The sequence below is a fragment of the Falco punctatus genome (assembly GCF_963210335.1).
Source record: "Falco punctatus genome assembly, chromosome: 11".
Lineage (NCBI taxonomy): Eukaryota > Metazoa > Chordata > Aves > Falconiformes > Falconidae > Falco > Falco punctatus.
Genome location: NC_137591.1, coordinates 16,295,014 through 16,317,922, shown reverse-complemented (window position 1 = coordinate 16,317,922; position 22,909 = coordinate 16,295,014). Strand labels below are relative to the sequence as shown.

Sequence of the window (22,909 nt, the reverse complement as noted above, 5' to 3'; positions counted from 1 at the left end):
ATTTTGCCTAAAAGTAGAATAATTTCTGCCTAGATAAGCTATTCACTTAGCAAGGTAATAACATTTGTAAATATATAGTAGATGGAGAGCAGTTATGCATGAGTCATAAATTATACCTATTTAAGTTTTTTAAAACTTTTTCTGAATATGGCTTTCATGAAATGAGATTGGTAAATGTAACAGTTACAATGAAGCTGTAGAAACACTGAACCTCATGCAGTACTTCAAGACTACTGTAGCTATTGTGGTTTCTACAGAGTGTTTGTTGGGTAGCTGGCTAAACAATTTGGTGACAGTCTATCTATTATACCAGTAGGGCTTGGCTACAGTCCTAGCCTTACAGATGTAGTTGGCAGCTCTGTTTTTTTCCCTTATTCCTTGAGCCACTTGAAGAAAGTGTCTTATGCTGCATCAGGAGTATTATGTAGGCTTGTAGTAGGAATTAAAAATTGAAATGCTATTGTAAGTCTCTTTTACATTTAAGTTACCCTGATGCTATTAGTTTTCATTACAAAAGGAAAAGTATACCTAAATCTGTAATTAATTAAAAAGTATTAAAATCCATCATAGTGTCACTTTTAAAAAAAATTAAAGTTGGGGAACTTCTTATGTCAGTTAATTTCTTTTTAAACACCCAGTCACTTTCTGTTGGTCTGTGGATATTTGTATTTTAGATCTGTTCCACCCTATGTCACAGAGTAGTTTTGAGTTACCCAAACTAATTTCATATGAGGTTATGTATGAAGTTTCAGGTACTCAGAATACCTGAAACAAGCTAGCTGCACCAGTATTTAACTCAGCAAAGACCACATTTATTCTGCTGGGAACTATGGTATACCAGTCTGCATAGAACCACCAAGTCCACATTGCTCCTGTAACTTGGCTGTTAACCAGTATTAAAGCTACTTTCCTTAAAGCTAATCCACATGTATCTAGCCCATACTGCCAGTCTGGTGGGGGTATATGCTTCCTGTCTGCCAGATACACAGCTTCGAGTGATGGAAACTTCTACAAACTGAATTCTTCACCATTTTCCATCTTCTATTTGACTTTTCTATACAGAAAACAGCTCTAAAGTGAGATATGCTCACTACCTCTTGTGCCACAGCTGTTAAAGCATGGAGATTGGAACCTTGCTCCATCTTTTAACCAAAGTCAGTTTCAGAGATTGTTCCCTGTGGTGTCTTAACATTAGTTTTTTGGTTTAGTTCTTCTGTTTGCTCCTCCCCCAGCCTTGCTTTGTATTTCTTTGCTTTCTTTTGATTAAATAAGGTGTTCAGGGAATGTTATTAACAATATGCTGGTACCAAACACAAATCCAAGCTTGTGTGTTTTACCCTATATTGGAGGTGCATGAGCAGTTGCTTGGTCTGTATCAAAGTGTATTTACCACAAGTCCTTTAAATCCTTTTAAAATTCCTTCTAAAGACTAGAAAGAAACAAAGAGCTCCTCCTAAGTTGCTTCCATTTTAATTTTAAATTCAGTCCTTGTTACTAATGCTTTTTTGAGCCATGAAGAAACTCCAGATGTCCCAGGTTCTTTTTTTTTTGTGTGTGTGTGTGTGTTGATCCTCATACATCCCCAAACACAGAGCAATATGAAAATTAAAATACTTGCCAAATATCCCCACCCCTCCCAAGGGGAACAGGAGGGGAAAAAAAAAAAAAAAAAAAAAAAAGAGAGAGAGAGTAATCCCGGAGTCTGTTAGGTAGGGAAAGATCTATAATCACATGATCTATTTTACATTTAATATTTCTAAGAATAGGAATAGCATTAAATCATCTAAGCAACTGAACAAAAAATCTTACCAGGATTGAGGTGGATGCCAGTAACATAATAAGCAGATATGGTATGATAATAAGCAAAAATGCACAAGATGGTCTGATTTTGTTTTTTTAAAGTATGCATATGAATATGTTATAGAGCTCTAACTATTAAACAACTGCAAAAGTTTGTTTTCATATTAGAGCATTTTACTAAAAAAGTTTTGTTGTCAAGTTATTGTAAGTGCTTTTTAATCCTGAGGATTGAAACATCGAAGTAGTTAAAATATTTTAACTCACACTTTTTTGCAGAATGATCAAGAGTCAGCCTCAGGAGTATAGTTTTATTCCTCGAACATGGATCTTCCCTGCAGAATACACACAGTTTCAGAACTATGTAAAAGAACTGAAGAAGAAGCGTAGACAGAAAACTTTCATAGTCAAACCAGCTAATGGTGCGATGGGACATGGGTAAGTTGTGTGTTAACTTCAGTCATCTTACCCATTCAAGGTTAAATCCAATGCTATTTACAACACTAACAGAAGCTGGTATTAGTAAAAAAATTGTATTTCAAAATGTATGATGTGTGAAAGTTCATGTACTGGACAAAGGCTTAACAAGCAGAAAAAGCTAAAATACAAAGCTAAATCAAAGTGGTATTTTAATGTTGTTCTGAATGTGGCATAACTAGTAAATGCATTTCCTGATGAAGCTCAAATAATTCTTAAGATCACAGTTATTTTTATTGTGAATTTATCTGTTGTGCTTAGATGTAGGGGGTGAGATTGTATTGGGCATAAATGGCAAAGTTTTTGTGGCTGGGGGCTGCAGGGGTGTCACGTGTAGGAGCATGTCAGGAACTTCCACAGCTCTGAGACCAGCCTAACCACCCCATTGTGTGCAAAAACTGCAGCTAGTTGGAGAAGCACATATTTAAGAGCAGCAGCCATGAGCTGTAGGAGAAACAGGAGATGCTGTTGGGGGATGTGGCTGGAGGTGTACTCTTGGGAGAGGTGACACCTATGCTGGAGGAGGGACATTCCTGAAGAGACCGTGACCTGCAGTTGGGTCAAAACAGTTTTGCCTGTGACAGGGCTGCACAGTCAAAAACATTGAGATAAATATTGCAATTTCATTCATAACTCTGTTCTTGGTTTTGGATATTTCAATTTTAGCTTTTATTGCTTTTAATATCAGTTTGGATTATACAGTATAGTAAGGCTCTTAGTTATTGAAAATATTTCAGAATCAGTGTAAAAGTAAAGCCTCCAGACTTTTCCATTTCCTTATTTTTCAGTCCTCTTGATAAAAGGCAAAGATAAGCTGAAGTGAAAGGCAGCAGCGTAATTCAGAGAAATGTCTGGAAAATACTTAAATCTATTAGGAATATTCAGTACCAGAACACTGAAATATATCATAAATAATACAGGGTAAGATTAAGGCAAGAAAGCTATGGGAATTCAGGGTTAATAATTATACATGGAAAAATATTAGCTATTACAGTTTTTTAAAAGTCTGTGTCGTTAGGGACTGCCAGTTTGTAGTCCATATATAAACCATTTATCATTCTGATGTGGAAAAAGTGGAATACAGAAATACGGAGACACCCTTGGTCATCTTGCTCAGTGTCCTGCTTTGCCAGCATCGTTACTAAGTCAGGTTAGCACTGAAAGTTTTCTGCAACCTGTATCTGGGGCAGAAGTTTTGACAAAGACTGGAAGCCTATTTTTAGAGCTGCAGGGGGAATAATCACAGAAGCTGGAGACTGGTCATTCTGTCAAACAATTTCTAAGTGTAGAGGGAACCCATTATTACAAATTGTTGAATCAAAGGAAGCAGAAAGTTATTTTGAAATGGCTCATTGCCTTTTTTTGATCCAGTGAAGCACCATAAAGGACAGGAAAAAAAAGTGTAAGTGAATGGAACTTTTTCTCTACCCTGTGAATTAGATATGTAAGTCTCTTTCACCAGGTAGACCTTAGCCTGACTACCTGGCTGGGTGACCATGAAAATCTATTTCAAAGACTAATGTCAGAGTTCCATGTTTTTAAAATAATTTTTGTTTTTACCAGGATCTCTTTAATAAGAAATGGAGAAAAGTTACAAGCTCAGGATCATTTGATTGTTCAGGAATATCTTGACAAACCCTTTCTTATGGAAGGCTACAAGTTTGATTTACGCGTGTATATTCTTGTAACCTCCTGTGATCCTTTAAAAGTATTTTTATATCATGATGGACTGGTGAGAATGGGCACGGAAAAGTATTATCCCCCCAGTGACTCAAATTTGGTAAGTTGGAGTTCATTCCAATTTGTTGCTTATGCATGTAGACTTTTACCTGTGTAGTGTTTGGAGCAGGTAAAATAAGTTGTGTCATGAGGTTTAATTTGGAATTCATCTGGCTGAACTTTTGCATTGTCATTGAAGAGAAAAAATTTACATGAAAGGTATTTAACTCATGCTTTTCTATCAGAATCACAAGTATAGCTATATTTTTGCTTATGTATAGAAATTTTATGTGACTGTGCATGTATGTATGCTAGAGTTTAAATATTTCTTAAAAGAAAGCAGATGATGTCAATTATTGACATTCAACCCAGAAAAAATGAAGTAAATTAATTTCCAGAACGGTTCGATTGCTTTTATATTTATCTGGGACTCAGTTTGGGGTGGGAATGAGGATCAGGTTTGTCTCCTGCTAGATTATTGTTTGACATCCCTGAAGTTTAGAGCTTCTGCTGAGGACCCAGCAGTGTTTCAGCCATTGTGTGGGGAGCCTATGCAGAAAAGAGAGAAACGGCAACACAAAAAGTCAGTGCATGAGAGTGGCCCCTGCAGTCCCTGAACGTGAGGGAACCTGCTGCTGGGACTGTTTGTCAGTGACCGCTTCAGCAGGGAGAGGTGTATGTACTTGACAACTTTAGGATAATACAGCAGGGCTGCCTGTAAACTTGCAGAGAACCAAGAGATGGTAAGAGACATGCTAAAGTTTTTGGACACTTTAATCCTCCTGTTCACTCTATGGCATCTTTCCCTGTTGAGATGTGTTACGCCTCTCTTCTGGCACAGACTAAAATGTGGATGTCTGTTAGGGAAGAAGTAGATCTGAAGCATTGGGAGGCGTCAGTAGATCTGAGTTTCTTATACCTCATTCTATGCTCCGTAGATACAGTATCATTTCTTTTCTATACCATATATGTTTAGAGCTGCTTCAGTGTACTTATGCAATAGACAGCACATGGAGGGGCTTTTTCCCTACTTGCCAATTAATATTGTGACTGTCTTTTAGCACACCTTCAAAGAATGGAGATATAATTTGGAGCCTAGTATAAATGGTACATCTGGAAGTGTTCCAAATTGGAATAGTTTGCTTTTAATGTTTTTTTTTTTATTGTTATTAATCTCAGCATTAGCAGCACTCAAATATGCCTTGAGTGGATAAATACAACAGGCAGTTGTTTCTGTGTTCTCATAACCGTTCATCTTATAGTTTGTCTATTGTATGAAATAACCTGGCTTATCACTGATGGCATTGGGGTTTTTTTGGATGACGTTGTTCCACAGTGACATTGTTCCAGATAACTTCAGACTAAAGATTAGTTCAGATGTTTATTAAAACACTTTCATGTCTTTGTAGTGTGAAAAATCATTGTTTTTTTCTGAAATAATTTGGATTTCATGGAAAGATGACAGTTATAATGACTCAAAAACCATAGGTGTGGTGATAGGCATGATTCTCAAAGCAGTAATTGGAAGCCATGGGAGAAATTAATTACTTGTAGTGCTAATACAATGTAGTGTTAATTAGCCTGCAATTAAATTGATTGGTTTTGTTAATTTCATTAAGTTTTTTTTTAAACATAAGTAAATGCAGTGAGATAAATGACAGAGGAAAGCTTGTGTTATCTGTTGGCTAGCTGATCGAAAAGGAGCTGGAACAGAAAGTTTATGGTCAGCTTAGAATATCAACTAAACTCAAGTAAGGTATAAACATGACAGAGAACTGTCACAGTGATAAGGACACTCATCATGGTGTAGTGCAAGTGGAAAGCTGAATTAGTATGTGTACTGGGAGACAATGTAAATATATAAATAATGATTTATAATTTGGCCTTGGAAAGGCAATTGTTTTTTTTTTTTTAATGCAACTGGTAACATGAATCTATTGCTGGTGACATTTTGCTCCATAAAGGAACTATAGCACTCACTCATTTATGTAATCTCTATCTTGAAATTTACCTCCCTCTGATGTATGGCTACCAGACAGTCAAAATGAGCAATTTTGGCAGGTTCAACATGGCAGATGAGTTTATATGTAAAAGATAAAGTACTGCTATCAGGAGAACATTTCTCATAAATAAACTACAGTGAAAACTGAAATGTGGGATTTTCTGTGAAACAGATGCTGGAGTGTTAGCATGTTTAAAGTTGCACTTCCAAATACCATCTTTATTGTTCGGTTTTTATATGAAATTGAATATAATCGTTCTGTAAGTTATGATAATTCCTCTTCACTTCTTTAGGTAGTTTATGTACAGACCTGTAAAAATGGCAGCTGTATTATATTGCCTAACCAGATGTTGAGGGGTAGATTAGTTGACTACAGCTGGTTTAAATACGAGTGCGGGTTTTATTATAAGAAGTCTAGAATGTTCAGTAGGTGAAATCTCCAAGAATCAGACCCACTAAATCTGCACATAGTGTATTTGCAAATACAAACTGTTTGACTACATCATTATTGATTCAATGCATTTTTTTCTTTTATTTATTTTGAATTGACCATTCTAGAGCTGTATTTAAGGTGTTTGTAATGTCTTTTTTCCCTTTTTTAGAGTCAATTGTATATGCATCTGACTAACTACTCTGTCAATAAACATAATGAACACTTTGAACGGGATGAAACAGAAGACAAAGGAAGCAAACGCTCCATAAAATGGTTTACTGAGTTTCTAGAAACAAATAATCTTGATGTCTCCAAATTCTGGAGTGATATTTCAGTAAGATAAAGCTAATACACTTTTCTTTATTTTGTGTATTCTTAGAAAATTAATTGCTTCTTCCACCCACTTTACTGGAATCCAGAATGATTTTTGAAACTTTACTAATCCAAATTCTCAGCAGTGCATGCCACAAAGGACATACTATAAATGATTATGTTTTTTAAAAGACTAAATTCAGTCTGATTATAAATGTAATGTTAAACTTTTTCTGAAGGACAAAAGCCCTTTCAAACAGTTATTCACATAAGTAATACGATAGAAAGGAACCAACCCATTTAAATTCTTGGAGGCTTTTTTAGAGTATAAAGTGAATTTTATGTGTGAATATTGACAAAATTGTAGTCAGCGTTGCATAAGTCTGTAGACTGGACCCTGTGCCATTGAAGTCAGTGGTTATGTTACGGGTGTCCTTAGTTGAGGAATAGACCTAAGATTGTTAGAACTTAGGCACCATCTGTGCGTATGATCCTGAGACTATTTATTGAAAATTATATTGCAAAATGAAATTGGTGAAGAATGGCTATACTATACTTTATTCCCAATATGTCTTTAGTATTTAAATTAGTACATATCTAAAAGTATGTGTGCTATGGAAAGTATAACAATATACTCTAGAGCTATATAAAAAAAATATATCTGTTACTCCATAGGAATAGTTTATCTATTATAGACCATTTATTTGGTAATTCTTTTTTTTAGTAGATACTTTAATGAATTTTAAAAAACTGAAGTGTGAAACACATTAGTTCAATATATACTGGTGTCTTCTCTCCTGATGAATTTTTCTGAAAAAAATCCCTACAGGAGTTAGTAGTGAAGACTCTCATAGTTGCAGAGCCACATGTTCTTCATGCTTATCGCATGTGCAGGCCAGGGCAAGCACCAGGAAGTGACAGTGTCTGCTTTGAAGTCCTGGGATTTGATATTCTGCTGGACAGAAAACTAAAACCATGGCTCCTAGAGGTAAACCTCTTTAAACAAATGTAAATTTTTGAGAGTAAAGTTAACTAAGCCCCAGTTGAATCCATATCTAAGTAAGAAAACTCCAAAGAAAATCTGTGCGTTGCAGGAGGTACTGTTGAAGAGTACATAGATGGTGCTTTTCTTGCAGCATCCATGTGGAAACACTGCCTTGCAGTGATTTTTGGAGATTCAGGTAAAGGTAATTGTTTTTCTGGAGGAATGTTGCATTTCAGATGTTTTTGAAAGTTCTAATGAGAAACTTGATGTTGATCTGGGTGTTATTTTAACTGAAGGGTCTTATTAATAGCAATTGCATGCTACATAGATTTCCTTCATGAGTGTGGCTCTGTAATATGGCTCTGGTAACTTTTGTGAATATATGATTTTTTTTTTTTGGGGGGGTGGGGTGTGGGGGGTGGGGATTAATTTCATCCTGTGTTCTTTTCTTCTCCCATGGCTTTTAAAAGAACACACATAAACAGAGGAAACTAATTCAGTATATATGAAATGTTGTCAAAGAATTGGCATGAATGGACTGGAAGAAACATTTCTCCTCTGATATATTAGTGGTACAGTTAAGCATAAGTGGTGTTTGCACACATTTTCAACCAGGAATGTTTGAGGTTTGTCTATTGTGTCTCTTTAATTACACTACTAATAACGTATAGATGAAGTTCTTGCCTTTTTTCAGATTGTCTTATGTCACTGTGTTAAATGGTTGGGAGGAAAAAAGCAAAATGTATTAAAAATCTGTCTATTGACAGTAAATCATGAATATGATTTGCCTACTGATGAGCAAAATGTACACAATTTACTGAATTATAGCTTTCTTCTCAGGCCATTAATACTGTCAACAGGCGTTTTGTTGTGCTTGTTTCTCTCAGCAGTTCAGTATAATTTTATTTAGAAAAATAAAATTCCTTCACTATTGCCCTGCAGACAGACATATTTGGTGGCTTTGACGTGGTAGCCAAAAGCAGCGCATGACATGAACTTTGTCTGTACTACACTGACATCTTCTGTTCTTGTTGTGCAAAGCCCACTGTCCATTTGATTTAGCTTTACACTTCCAGATTATCATCTATCTATAGGTTGCCTGTAGCTTGCATATAAGTGTCTGTATTTGTTCAAGTACAGACTGAAGTTGGTCTGTGTATGCATTTCGTCCAGCTTTATAGCATATGGTGACAGACCTCTTCTAGGAGAGATGGTGAGTCAACCTGCGTAGTGAATCTGTTCAGGATACCCCTCTATCTCCTTTACATGCAATATGGAGATTTTAGGAGAGTTGATTCACCATTTGTGATAATGGGTCTCAGAGGAGAATCATACTATCCCAGACTCCTTGTTTATGATGGAGGGATCTCATAAAGTATTAAGTGCTCTGGTATTTTGGGTTGCTAGAGAATACTTCAGGATTTAGAATTGCATAACTGGTTATTATTTTTTTAAATACAGAATTCCAGTTATTTCCTTTTCTGCTTTTGGTGATATAGGTATCCTTCAACTTATTTTGCCAGACATTGAACTAAACTTAACAGAAAGTTCAAACTTTGAAACTTAATAATTCAGTTCTTATACTCATCCACTGACTTCTACTGTGCTTGTTCGTGTATTTTGCAGCACTCCCAAAAACACACAGTATGTACACTATATATGCATAGTAAAGATCAAATATGCAGTGTGTATATATATATACAGTACACATACTCTGTGTGTGTATGTATGTATATTTATATATAATTATTTATTCCCCCCCAAAAAAAACCCACAACAAAACAACAGTTCTGGCTCCTTCCCCAGCTTTCTACTCTTTTATCTTTCCACCATTTCCATCTTGCCAAAACCCCCTTAGGGGAGTGAATCATTCTTTTTAACACTGGTAACAAGAACTAATCACAAAGCCCCAAATGTTCCCAGTGTTACAGGAAAATTGCCAAAACAGGATTAGGATGGTAAATCTAGTCTCATGTTTCCATCCTCATGTAGATTTTCTGTTATAAAGATAGGTTAATAAACTATTATAAGCAATAAATTGTGCTACATTATAATGACTCTGCTTTCCTGAGACGACTTCTGTTTATATTGCCTTCATGCTATGTAGCTCTCCTGCTCCTTGATGGTACTGAACTTCGGGAACCTTCTATCGAAATGAGGGCTGTGGGAAATGCATGATTGCCATCTTGTGGCACCAAATGTTTCTGGCAAGCATCTGTGCAGTCCCAGCAGCCTCCATCCTTTCTGAGTAGCAACAACTACCTAGATCTCCTGTCAGTTCCCAGAAAATCTAGGTTTACGCCTTTTGACCAAATTTTCCAAACTATGTTATTTTATGTAAGTGAGAGAATCATACACTTGAAGTTCTTGGATGGACTCCAGCCTTGTTCAACCTTATTATATCCAGTTGAGATCACAAATTTGTGATTGTTGGAGAAGGTCACATTTTAATAATTGCCTCAAGTGCAGGGTACCCAACTCCCCTTGTGATTTATGTGGGTGAGAGAAACTCACCTTATATACAGATCACAATTTTATTATTTAGTGTTACTGAACTAGCAAAATCTAATCAAATCAATTTATTATCAGTCCAGATAAGATGACTTTGGACATCTTAGGCCAAAGTATCCAGTTTCTAATTTCTGTTAATAAAATAGTTCAATTTTATTTTTACATACACAAGCTTTCTGGTATTTACTCCTTTCTCTTGTGTTACACTTACTTGTGCCCCTGGGGATCCAAACAAGGAGCAGGGGAGTTCTACTTCTCAAAAAAAAACCTGGGTAGCTTATAACAAATAGCTGATAGCAAGTTGTCAGTGTCTTGTGTTCTTCACCAGGAAGAACACGCTGTTGATGGTGAAGGTTTCTCCCTATTTGCTCTTAGCTTCACTTAGGGTTATTTTTATTCATTTGCTGCCACTCTCCAGTGCCTTACTGGCTGTTCATTTGCTGGCCAGCAACTTTGCATTATCTGCAAGTTTTACCATGGTTTGTTTTACATTCCCCGAGTTCTGCTCTGTGTTCTCTTTGTTATCCCCAGACCCAGTGTTATCTAGTTCACAAGGCTGCATTCCTGTGGTGAACGCTACCTGGCCACTGCGATTGTTGTACTTCTCAGAGTCTCTGGACTTTCAAAGCCTTTGCTATCATCGTTTGCTTGTACTTTTGAGGTCCCTCATACAATCCTGTTTTTTGTCAATAATCTTAAAGATGTGCCTTCCTGATAAAAATACTAACATTGTATTAACACAATCTAGTCATGTGTATGTCCCGGTTCTCGGGTCATTGAATCCAAATAATTGTTTCCTGGCTGGCAGATGCATGTACAATGCTTTGTACAGTTATTGTGAATACCTATTGTGACAGTATCACTGATATGTTATCAAGATTACTACATTACTGTCTTACAGATTAGTCAGCAACCGTATGTCTTGTCTGGAAACAAGGCATAGCCACATGAAAAATAAGGGATAATACTTTTTTTAAAGGGGTATTTGAAAGGAAAAGCAATTTTCTTAACATTATGTTTTTGCCCAAGACTTCTCAATATTTTCAGCCATGAAATTCTGACAAAAGAAGACACTTTGTTCTAGTCAGTATTTAGCTCCTTACATAAGTAGAATTACATGCCAATATCAAGCAGCTGAATATTTAGGGTAATTGTATTTGCATTTCTTCTACTACGAAGACTAGAGCTATGTGAAAACACATTTCAAGTGTATGTCATTGTATTTCGGTGGCACTTGAATTGTTCCTGTGATACCATTTTTCATAAAGCTGCTGCATAAATGTAATCTTTTCTGTTTGAGATGAAGTTCTGCATCTCAATCGGCAATGTGGCTTGTGGAAAATGACCAACCTTCAGCAAAATAAACCAGATTCAGTCACACCTTGTCTCTCTCAAAGTGTGGAGCATGAGTCAACGTGCACTTACAGTGTTGTTAACTAACTGGACCTGCAGGTTGGTGGCAATGATCTGTTTGGCACCTGTGAGGCCACATCTGGAATATTCTGTCCAGTTTTATGCCCCAGAGTAAGGGAGACACATTGACAAACTGGAATGATTTTAGCAGAAAGGTGCTAAGGTACTTAAAGGGCTGGAGGACATGCTGTATGAGGAGGAGCTGGGGGAACTCATTTTACTTCACCTGGAAAGGGAGGGCTTTGTGGGAAATCACCAGCTGCATGAAATTTAACAAGAGCAAGTGCTGGATTTTTCACCTGGCATGTGGTAATCCTGGTTATACGTACAAATGGAGGGATGAAGAGGCTGGGGAGTAGCCCCGTGGAAGGAGATGTGGGGATTTGGGTTGATGACAGGTTGAATATCAGCCAGCAGTGTGCCCTGGCACCAAAAAGGGCCAGCCATGTCCTGGGGTGCATCAAGCACAGCATAGATGGCTGGGTGAGGGAGGTGGTTGTGGCACTCTACGCCGCACTGGTGCGGCCCCACCTCGAGTGCTGTGTGCATTTTGGGCACCTCAGTATCAGGACCTCAGATTATTAGAGTGTGTCCAGAGGAGAGTGACCAAGATGGTGAAAGGCCTCGAGGGCAAGACTCATGAGGAGTGCCTGTGGCCACTTGGCTTGTTCAGCCTGGAGAAGAGAAGGCTGGGGGGTGACCTCATCACAGTCTGCAGCTTCCTCAAGGGGGGCAGTGGAGGGGAAAGAGCTGATCTCCTCTCTCTGGTGGCCAGCGATAGGACACAAGGAAATGGAACGAGGCTGTGTCAGGGGAGGTTCAGATTAGACATTAGGAAAAGATTCTTCACAGGGGGGGTCGTCGGTCGGTGGAATAGGCTTCCCAGGGAAGTGGTCATGGCACCAAGCCTGTCAAGAGTTTGAGGACTGTCTGGATGACACTGTTAGTCACATGGTTTAGTTTTAGGTGGTCTGTGAGGAGCAAGGAGTTGGACTTGACGATATTCTATGATCTAACTGCAGACCTGAAGTGGGCTTTGAGAGAAGGCAGGTGCTCCTCAGAGATGCACAGTGAAATGGCTGGGAAAATTCAGGAATAATGCTGACATCAGGGACATGATGTGGGAAAGTTGTTTGAATGAAGAAAAAGAGAATAAGAGAAAAAAACACCTGGGAAAACTTTCTTCATGATCTTTTGGGATTTCTGTTACTATTTTGGAATAGATAAAGATGTCCTTTGCTGATGCCTTGATAAATGCATAGATGACTATGCAAAGCAATTATGCTGCAAGTTACTTGTTAAGGGGAAAAAACTTAAACTTTTCTTCATACAGAGAACTTAAAGTGAGATTCTTATCTGAAAAGTAGCTGAACTGGCTTTGTGAGCACCCTAATTTATTATGCCTCTGTGGTTCCCACACAGGTATAAGCCCATTTAGGTTTTACTGTGAGGCTGGCTATTGTTCCTTTGTAATTTAGAACCATTAAAACCAAAAAATTCTGCCAGCTGCCTATTGTGTCAGCTTTCCACAGAGCACATGAATTATATTCACAGTTGATGGGGAGCATCTTAAGTTCTTCTGTAAGGTACAGACATCCTCTGCGATATTCATATTGCTCTTAACAGTCACAAAAGTTAAGAGGATTTAAAAGCATTCTGTTTGAAGGAAGTGTTCACCACCTAACATGATCAAACAACAGCTCCTGGACTGCTATTTCAAGAATATGTGTATTTATTATATAAATATCTACTGAGCAGACCACGATGTTTTCTCTGCTCTGAAGAGAACAGAACCTCAAACTATTCCATTTTCTGGCATGTTTCGAAATACATAAAAATGTTGTAAATCAAATTTCAGCTTTTTAAAAATACATAGAGAACCTGAGTATTCATGTTGTTTCTTACTGCAACAGAAATCTCTGGTGTCAGGGTGAGCAGCCTGCACTGTTATTCTATTGCAAAGTGCTCAATTCACACTTCGTTCTCTCCCTTTAAGTTATATGAAATCTAAATAAGAATAGTACGAAAAGTATAATAGTTACATTATTGTGTAAAGCAGAATTGTTAACTACCCATTTCTGGGTGTAATGTTAATAACTTTAACAAAGGAATTTGAGCTTCGAAAATATAAATTTTAAGCATGGGAAGTTTACTTTCTTGTACTTCCAAGAGTTAGTAAAAACATAATGAAACCTGAAAATGCATCTCTCTAAAAGCATTGGATTTTTCAAATATACATTGATTTAACTAACATTTCATTAAGACCTCTTTTGCAGCTTGTTGTAAGTTTGAAAAGGAAAAGCTTATTTTCTCTGTAGGTTTGCAACAGCGAGCACCTGTTTTATTCTTCGGTAAAAACTGTCTGTTTCACATAGAACTTCTACAACAGTCAATGAGGGAGTGTTAGCAAAGGAGCAGTGCACAGGCAGTAATGATCAGTTAGGTGAGCACAAAGCACCTTTAATACTGCCCTCCCATGGTCTCCAGCAAGGTCAGCATTTCAGTTATGTGGTGAGTTTATATATATGTATATATGTTTAAAAGAAAAAGCTGTAAAAGCTCAGTTGCCCCTTGACCCAAGAGATTAGCAATGTTTAGAATCTTTCCAGTTACCATTGGGAAGAGCAGCTGATGAGACTCTTTCATTCAATCCTTTCCTTCTTTTTAATTCTATTTGTTTATAACAAAGACAACTCAGTTTCAGTGATTCTTGTGCCCAGGTGGCCTCTCCCTCTGTTGCCTTGGAGAGCCATTTTTGGGGTTCTTTCTCCTGCTGCCTGCTGGCTTTTTCTTCCCTCTGACACTTGTCCATGGGTTCTCTTGCTCTCAAACAGTAGCAGTGAATCCACTAAGCACACAGGGCTTTAACTGACTCAGTATTTGCCTTCAGTGTAACTCCTACTCTTCACACTTTTCAAGTGAATGAAGAGTTAGAGTGCAGTTTGATTTAACATATGATACGGTGTTACTGTGAGCAGTGTCCCAAAATGCTGGTCTAGCAACTTGCATCTATCTGGCGGTCACGTTTCTGGTTGCTGTTTGGATGAACATGTAATTTATCATTCCAAGCAAACTATACTTTTACAGTCAGTCAGCCTGCAGAGCTTCCTCACGCAGGGACTGCACACCTCTTGGTCTGGTGTGGGGAAGGGAGAAGTGACGTGAAGGCAGCATTAAGAAGGGGACAGCACCAGACCTTTGTGGCAGCCTGCAGTTGCACCGGACTAGGTAAAATGTGAACTGCCTGTACGAGGCAGTTCTGTGGTGCTTAAACTGATCAATGTACCTACTGGAAGGTCTCTGCCCTCCTCCTTTGTTGAAGGTGTGCTCCCTGCCCTCTTCCCTGCGATGGCACTGGTACTTGTAGGAGTCCTTCCTGAGATGATCAAGGACCAAGGAAAAGTAACTTTTGGTGAGGTTAATCTTTGTGTGGATCATTGGGATCAGCTTCCTTGTTCTCTGTGAATGCCAGTGCCAAGACAATGAAGTAGGCAGAGTATGACAGCTTGGATTTGTTTTAGTTTAAGCTGCCATGGAAAACCAACCTTCTGCTTAAGCTGAGAAAAAGGCGGTTAGCACTCTCACAATTGTGAATTTTAGAAATGAATGATTAGAATGAACTTCATGATTGTCTCTAATCAAAGATCTGCTCAATGATAGCCACTAACAGCATTCTGTGTAATAGGATTTTTTATGGCTTGAAATTTCTTTTGCTTTTTGTATTCTATTGCTAGCAATCTCAATTACTTTAATAAAGAATGAGATCATTTCCAAAATATTCATGCTGTCGTACAGATTGAACATGTATTAAATCCCTGTTATTGAAAGGAGGTAACATTTTATTCCATTGATTTTTGGTTTATAAAAACATTCATATAATCTCTCTTTATATTTGAAAGGGTTTTTTAATAGGTATGTGTGACAGTGGAAAATTTCTTTTCCTACTCCATGCTAATAGGCTGCAGCAGTGGGAGGTGAGAATATGCTCTTTGACTGTTTTGGTGAAATGTGAGGCTGAAATTTATCCTATGTCTTGGTGAAGAAGAAAATGGTGTATCTTACACATTTACAGATTTTAATTTTTGTAGAATCAGAATCCTTTGCAAGTGTGACTGGATAGGAGCCTTCACAGGAGGTACCTCAACTTATGCTTCTGAATTTAAGCATTAGAGATATGAGGTCCTGTACTGGCAAGTATGTAATTATGAAATACACTGGGCTATACAACTGCTGTGCTTACAAGAAGTTTGATTAATTGTATGTGCTCTATTCAGTGAAATTTTAATTATGAAACCAAAATTGAAGATTTCAGTTGGAGGAATTAAAAATTTATGTGGGCAAGTTGAGTTCTATATCTATTGAAAAGTTGTAGAAAGTAAAGTATCATCACCAGTAAAGCAGGTATTTGGGAGATAAAACTGTGCTATTGTAAAAATAATAGATGTGGGAAGCATTATGTCCAGGAATCTATATAGAGGAATAATGTATTTGTTTATCAAGCAGGTTTTCTTTTCTGTGCATTGTTGTATACAACAGATTGGATAAACTATCTTCAAAACTTCAAACTTCCTAAAGAAACCTAAGGCATGACACTGCCATAACTCCAAAATTAGTGTTATAAAATCTGTCATGAGTAGATTCAACCGCTTAGCTGCTAGTTTAAGAGTAGTGCTGATCGTGGAAGATATTCAGCTAGATCAAGCATGTAATTATTTTATTCTTTTGAGTGATGTCCCAGGTAGTCTATAGCATGAAGACACTGTTAAGGAAAAAGGCATTAGTAACCTCTGAGAACAACTGAGTGGAGCATTGAAAAGGTATTGTGTGGTGAGACTGTAAAATGTTGTGGTCTCCAGTTATTTCTGCTCTTTGCAGGGAGCACATTGTCTGTATGCTCTAGAGATTAGATTATCTGCTGCATTTTTTTTTTCCTGGCATTGAAGAGAGTTTTTCTCTTCTAAAAATGTTATTTGTGGATTAAACCCTTTGTTTTTTGACTTAATTATGATTACTTGCAGATTTACCCCAAGGGTATGGGTCATTTTGCACATCAGAAACTTAGGCAGTTGGTTCAGGTTATGAAGTTTTGGGTAGCAATGCTGGATGAAGATATTCCGCATTTTTGTACCTTCCATAACTCCATCTACACTTAGTGGCAAGTAAACTTTTGGCTGGTCAAAAAAAAAAAGGTCAGCTGTCAAGACTGCCTCTTGAAGTTTCTGTTGTGAGAAGGGAGATGCATGGAACAGATGAAGAAGATTAAAGAGAAAAGTTTGTTAGTGAAGCATCCTTGCACATAGTCATACTAAATCAAGAGACAGTTCAAGTATACACATAGAAAGTTAATGTGGAGTATCTAATGAACTTTAAATTCACACCTGCTTTCTATGTATTAACTTTCTGTTTGCATGGATTTTGTTTGTACTGGACCTGCATCTACTGCTATGTGAAAGATATTCCACCAAGCCAAGTTTGCGGTAGCTATCCAGAACTGGATCACTGTTTTTACTGCCCCTATGGTTACTCTTCAGGTTTGAAGTCACAGTAGGATTGGGGTTTCAAACATTAGTCAGGAATGGTATGTCAAAAAATGTGGGTGATACAGTAGTGCTCCAGTTTCAGCTATGCATGCCATAGCTTTTCAGCCTCTTAAATGGCCGCGTTAATTTAACGCAGTGATTGCGTAATGTCTCATAATAGCATTTTGCTATTTTGCTTCATAATAGCATTTCACATTCCTTCTTATATCTTTTTTAATTTTCTGCTTAATAAACACAGTCAGTATGGTTTTGTTTGTTCAGAAGTGCCAGATGTAGATTTTTGGCAAAATTCACCCAGTAGGAAAGAAACTGTTATTTAAGCTGTTGTACACTTTTCATGGTGTTAATTCTCGCTGGTGCTCATATAATTAACACATATTTATAACATTTTTATTAATGCAGAATATATGCCCAACAATATACTTCAAATTGTTGTAAATCTAGGAAGTACCTAAACCAAACATAAATACAACAGTGTATACTTTGTATGCTCTCAAGCTGGATGCTTCAATGCTGTGTGAGCATGTGTGTGCATCTCTAGGAATTCAGTATTGGGCCAACACAACATTTCACACATTCCAAATAAGTCCCTGTATCTAACTGCAGTCTCACTGGATTTAAGGATTCAGTGTACATAAAAAATTAGAAATTAATCTGTTGAAGGTTTTAATAATTGTATTTCTGTCTGTTCATTTGTAATGCATGCAAAAACATTATTTTGAAGTAGAATATTGTTAGTTGCTACATGTTTGTATGGAGTAAGAAAAAAAGTCAATACATGGTACAGATATAATTTTCTTCAATACCTAACATTTCTCCTGAATAAGGAGTTGAGGCTTGCTTTTATGTCTCTGTTTTCAGTCCAGTGAGCTTTTTGCATACTTAGGTATTTGCTGGACTGAAGCAAAAGGCTCTGTATTGGATCTTCATGCATATCTTTTTAAACATACATAAATTCTTCCAGGATTAGACAATATAGACAAGATCATAATTATTTTCAACTTTTTTTTCAGTTATCAACTGCATTTAATCAATGCAGCTCTAGTGAAAGTGTTTTGTTTAAACTTCACATTGAAAATAAGATGCGTTGTGTCTGTGGTCTCATCAACTGCCAGTATTCTCCAATAAAATGTCGGAGAACTGGGTTTTAATCCTTGTGTTTGTTTCTCTAAATGTCTACATGTTTGCTTAGCTGGAAGTGGAATGTTCGCATTTATAAAACAACGGATGTCAATAAATGTTTGTACTATCACAGTACGGAAGAAAAAAAATTGAGCCCTTGGGATGTGATAGGAGATGAACACATCAGTCTAGGGAGATTGGTCAATTAAATACTTGGATGACAGTCTTCCAGAAAAGAATATGTATATACTTTTTCATCATTTCTGCCGAATTTTCATGAATTGTCTTTCAACATCAGATCTCATTTTGCACTTGCCAACCTGTCAGCAAAACCAGCGAACAAGCTGATTCTTAAAACCAAGAGGTACCCTTTGGCTAAAAGCATAAGTGATGGGGCATCTGGGGCTCAGCAACAGGGCAGTTGGTGGCTCACCCCAGCCAGAATAGTTTTGTCCCACAACGGCAGAGGCTCTAAGATGCTCTAATGTATCTGAAGTGTTAAACCAGAATTTTAATGACCTGGTTTTGCTCTCTGCTTTGAGCATACTAACTGTATTGCACTTTTTACTTGTGTGGGGCACAAGGTGTTCGTTTTCATTTCTGAAGCTCTGTCCCTTCTGTAACCAGCACTGCCCATTCACTATCAAGGTGAGATTCCTGCCTCTCAGTAGCACCCATTGCTCATGCATACATTTTTATACCAGCCTGGAAGGTGTTGCTAGAAATGCTGATGCAGCTACTTCATTATCCCCGCTCAAAGCTTTCTGAAAACTGCAGTTCTTCTGCAGGGGCTCCAAAGCGTGGCAGTGGTTATGTGGCGGTTGGTTGAGACTCCTGGCTGTTAAGCGTGTGATTGACTCTCACTTGTTCCCAGTTGCATTTCCCTTGTTCCTCTATACTTACGGTAACATTTTTAATCTCTTATTTTGTACATAGTTTATAAGCTTTTTGTTACTGAGACTATTAATTATTTTATGTTTTCACAGTATTTACTGATTTAATAACTTACATCTCTAGGTGTTGCTGTAAAGTGTATCTGAATAGTTATTTAAATACACTTGAGAAGACCTTGAATTAGAGCCTTTTTCTGTCCTTATATAGTTGTTACTGTTTAGAGAATTGTTCAAAGTTGCTTTCAGACGGGGAACTAGGAAAGAATTTAACTCTTCTTGTGCTGGACTACCATAGCATGGCACATGGTCTGTTACAATGTGTTTAACAACACTTTGCATGGTAAATTTTCTGGTTGCAGTAAGCAAGAATAAATCAGACTGGATTCACAGTGCCAGTACTTGATGGTGTTCATTTTAAGTGTCTGGATAACTTGGTGGCTGAAAGGTACATCTCCTGCCTCCCGATATCTGTGATACTCAATACCCTTTCTATTATTTTTTTTTTTAAATACAAATGGAAATGAGCTTCTCAACATTTATTCTCTTAATCTCTGGTATATTTGAAAGAATGGTTTCTCCAAAGCCTGTTAAAATATATACATGTGTAGGTATTTATAGACAATATATACATGTACATCATGTAGTAAAGTATTTTTTTCAGATAGTTTTTTTTTTTTATTCCAAATTGTTGGGTTTTTTTTTTTTTTTTCAAAAATACAAATGGAAATGAGCTTCTCAACATTTATTGTCTTAATAATCTCTGCTATATTTGAAAGAATGGTTTCTCCAAAGCCTGTTAAAATAGATGTGTTCCTAGTGAACCTGAACGTTCCTGAGTCTTCTGTATCTCATTTTTTCAGATTAATCGTGCCCCAAGCTTTGGAACTGATCAAAAAATAGACTATGATGTAAAAAAAGGCGTTCTGCTAAATGCATTAAAGCTTCTCAACATACGGTAAACTTGTCCTCCTTTCTACAATCTGGCTGTCTTTCTGTTGCTTTGATTTATTTATTTATTTTTTAAAGTTTGAACTGGACTAGAAAATGAAAACCTTTTTTTTCATCTTCATATTTTCAAAACTTAAATGTTTCCCTTGCTGTCAGTTTTGCTATTGAAATTAACCCAAAAATATTTTTTCTTTTTGCTCATGTGCTTGCAAAAAATGGGAGTTTTTTATTTTTATTTATTTATTTTTATTTAATAGTAATTTTCGTACATATATTTTAAATGACTTTTCAAACAGGTCACAAAGTGGGAATATGAGTGCAGTCTTGGGCATGTGGCCACACAGGAAATTTGCTTTAGTTTGCTTTAGTTTGACATACGGTCAGAAGCTATACCCCTCTGCAAGAAAACTTTGTCATTGGGATATGTTGGAAAAAATCTACATTTCAGGCAAATAGATATAGCCAAAAGGATACATTAAATTACAGTACAGAGTCATTAAAGTACATCTAAAAGTATGAAAATATTGTAGCCATAGAAGTTGATATTTTTAAAAAATTCCTAATGAATGTTTCAGTCCTGAATTTATATCGTAACCTGCACATGACTGACTGGAAAATACAAATAATGTACTTGAGATGAAAGTGCATCTCATCTCAGCTACATTGGATTGACATATTTTAATATCATCTGTGTTTCAGGACAAGTGATAAAAGGAGAAATTTAGCTCAACAGAAGGCTGAGGCTCAAAAAAGACTGTATGGTCAAGGTTCAATGAAAAAACTGTTGCCAGGTTCCTCAGACTGGGAGAAGCAGCGCCATACACTGGAAAGGAGAAAAGAAGAACTGGTAGGAAGGAAGAAAATGTGCTGTTTCTTGCCCATGGCTTGTGCTCTTGGTTTTAATTGTCTTGTTTTCTTGATTTGTAGAAGGAAAGACTTGCACAAGTACGTAAACAGATTTCCAAAGAGGAGCATGAAAATAGACACATGGGGAACTACAGGTAACTATTTTTGACTGTATTAGTAGGAAGTATTCAGTGCATTCTTTGGGAATAATGGAAACAAGTGTTTGTGGTAGATAGTTTTCTGCCAAAATTGTGTTGGTATTTATAGACAATATATACATGTACATCATGTAGTAAAGTATTTTTTTCAGATAGTTCTTTTTTTGATTCCAAATTGGTTTGGTTTTGTTTTTTTTTTTTTCCAAAAATACAAATGGAAATGTGCTTCTCAATATTTATTCTCTTAATCTCTGCTATATTTGAAAGAATGGTTTCTCCAAAGCCTGTTAAAATATATACATGTGTCGGTATTTATAGACAATATATACATGTACATCATGTAGTAAAGTATTTTTTTCAGATAGTTCTTTTTTTGATTCCAAATTGTTGCACGTATTTAGGAATTTATAAGACATCAGTCACTCTAGTGTTTGTGCAAGATATTTGCTTGAAAGACTTGATTGTTCATATTCAGCGTATCAGGAACCATGCTGTCATTGTGAATCTGTTCTATAATCACATATGATGAATCTTATCTCTAGGGTGGGGGCAATATAGGGATGTGAGTATTCCCCTATTTAAAAAAAAATAAATGTTATTTATGAGGCTTGCTAAAAGTTTTGAAACATTATTAATGCTTCCATAATTTTTGATAGGATGGCATTTGAAATACTATATTCATATTTCTGCACTTTGATTTTGGATCTTAGTAGGCTTACACTTAAGTGTCTTCAGATTCCTTGGAAATATATGTTCAAAAGGAAGCTTTAACTTGTTGGTTATAATAGACATTGGCCAAAAAACAAGATTTTTTGTGTGTGATGTTTTTGTTATTATTTCTTGATACTTGCTTCAATGAGAAGTGAAAGCAAGCCTATGAATATTTGGCAAAAGGGAACAGAGTACAGCTAGGAAGAGATTTACCCACTCTTTATAACATTTGTCCAGGATGTGGGAGGTCTGAGTTCACATCTTTTATTCTGAATTAGTCAGAATGCCTTTACTGCTGTTCTTCATCTCTGCTTTTTTGAGCAGATGTTCTGTAATTCCCAGTAAAGTTCTCATTTAAATAGATAGATGTTTCTGTGAAATTTTCATTTTTGATGAATTAACATTTTGCTTACAAAAAGTCTTTCTTTGTAACATTCCATTTTAATTACATCCTTTCCTGACATATGTGGAGCTGAACTAGTGCATCAAAAAACCCCCACACTGAAGCAGTTATTTTCAAGCTGCTTAAACTATAAGAACGAGAATCATCATGATGCTTTAATACACTTTGGTTTTTTGACAACTTTAAAGTCTAACTTTTTAACTGATCACATTTTAGGTTGCTTATTCAGTTCTTGACTGAAAATGAGCCAAACGTTCTCTTTATTTAGCTTTTTGGTTAATGTAAATCAATACATATACACACACTTTTTTTTTTCTTTTTCTTCCTCAGGAAAAAGTGTCATTTCATGAGCAATGTGCATGTAAAAGGGCAAAACAACTTTGTGTTTTCTTATTACCATGTGTTTGCAAAAAGGCTGAAGAATCAGCAGAGCCTCAGAAGTAAGGGAATCTTGGCTAGAGATGCAGAGGAATTTTATTTGAGCTTTATGCAGTATTTTCTCCTTGTGATGTTTTCATGCAAAGCAGGACTAGCTTCTGCCATGCATTGCCATAGAATCATGGAAATTTTGAGTGCTAGTATTGCTGCATTGATTATTATTGTTTTCTGAATAAAAATCCAGAGAAATCTCAGTTGACC

General features: G+C 36.7%; 1 protein-coding gene across 11 annotated transcripts in view; it reads left to right on the top strand.

Annotated features, from left to right (window-relative positions):
• TTLL7 (tubulin tyrosine ligase like 7) overlaps window positions 1-22,909 on the top strand; it is a 75,163-nt gene that overhangs the window by 25,244 nt on the left and 27,010 nt on the right. For 10 of the 11 annotated variants that reach the window (XR_013931079.1, XM_080406527.1, XM_080406519.1 and 7 more), the window contains 7 exons: window positions 2,077-2,235; window positions 3,838-4,054; window positions 6,598-6,762; window positions 7,570-7,728; window positions 20,065-20,159; window positions 20,852-20,999; window positions 21,080-21,153. Coding sequence is in view for 10 of the 11 variants with exons in the window: in XM_080406527.1 (XP_080262653.1) it covers window positions 2,077-2,235; window positions 3,838-4,054; window positions 6,598-6,762; window positions 7,570-7,728; window positions 20,065-20,159; window positions 20,852-20,999; window positions 21,080-21,153 (1,017 nt within the window). In the remaining variant the exon portion in view is untranslated. The remainder of the gene's footprint in view (window positions 1-2,076; window positions 2,236-3,837; window positions 4,055-6,597; window positions 6,763-7,569; window positions 7,729-20,064; window positions 20,160-20,851; window positions 21,000-21,079; window positions 21,154-22,909) is intronic. The other variant, XM_080406520.1, reaches the window with a different exon arrangement.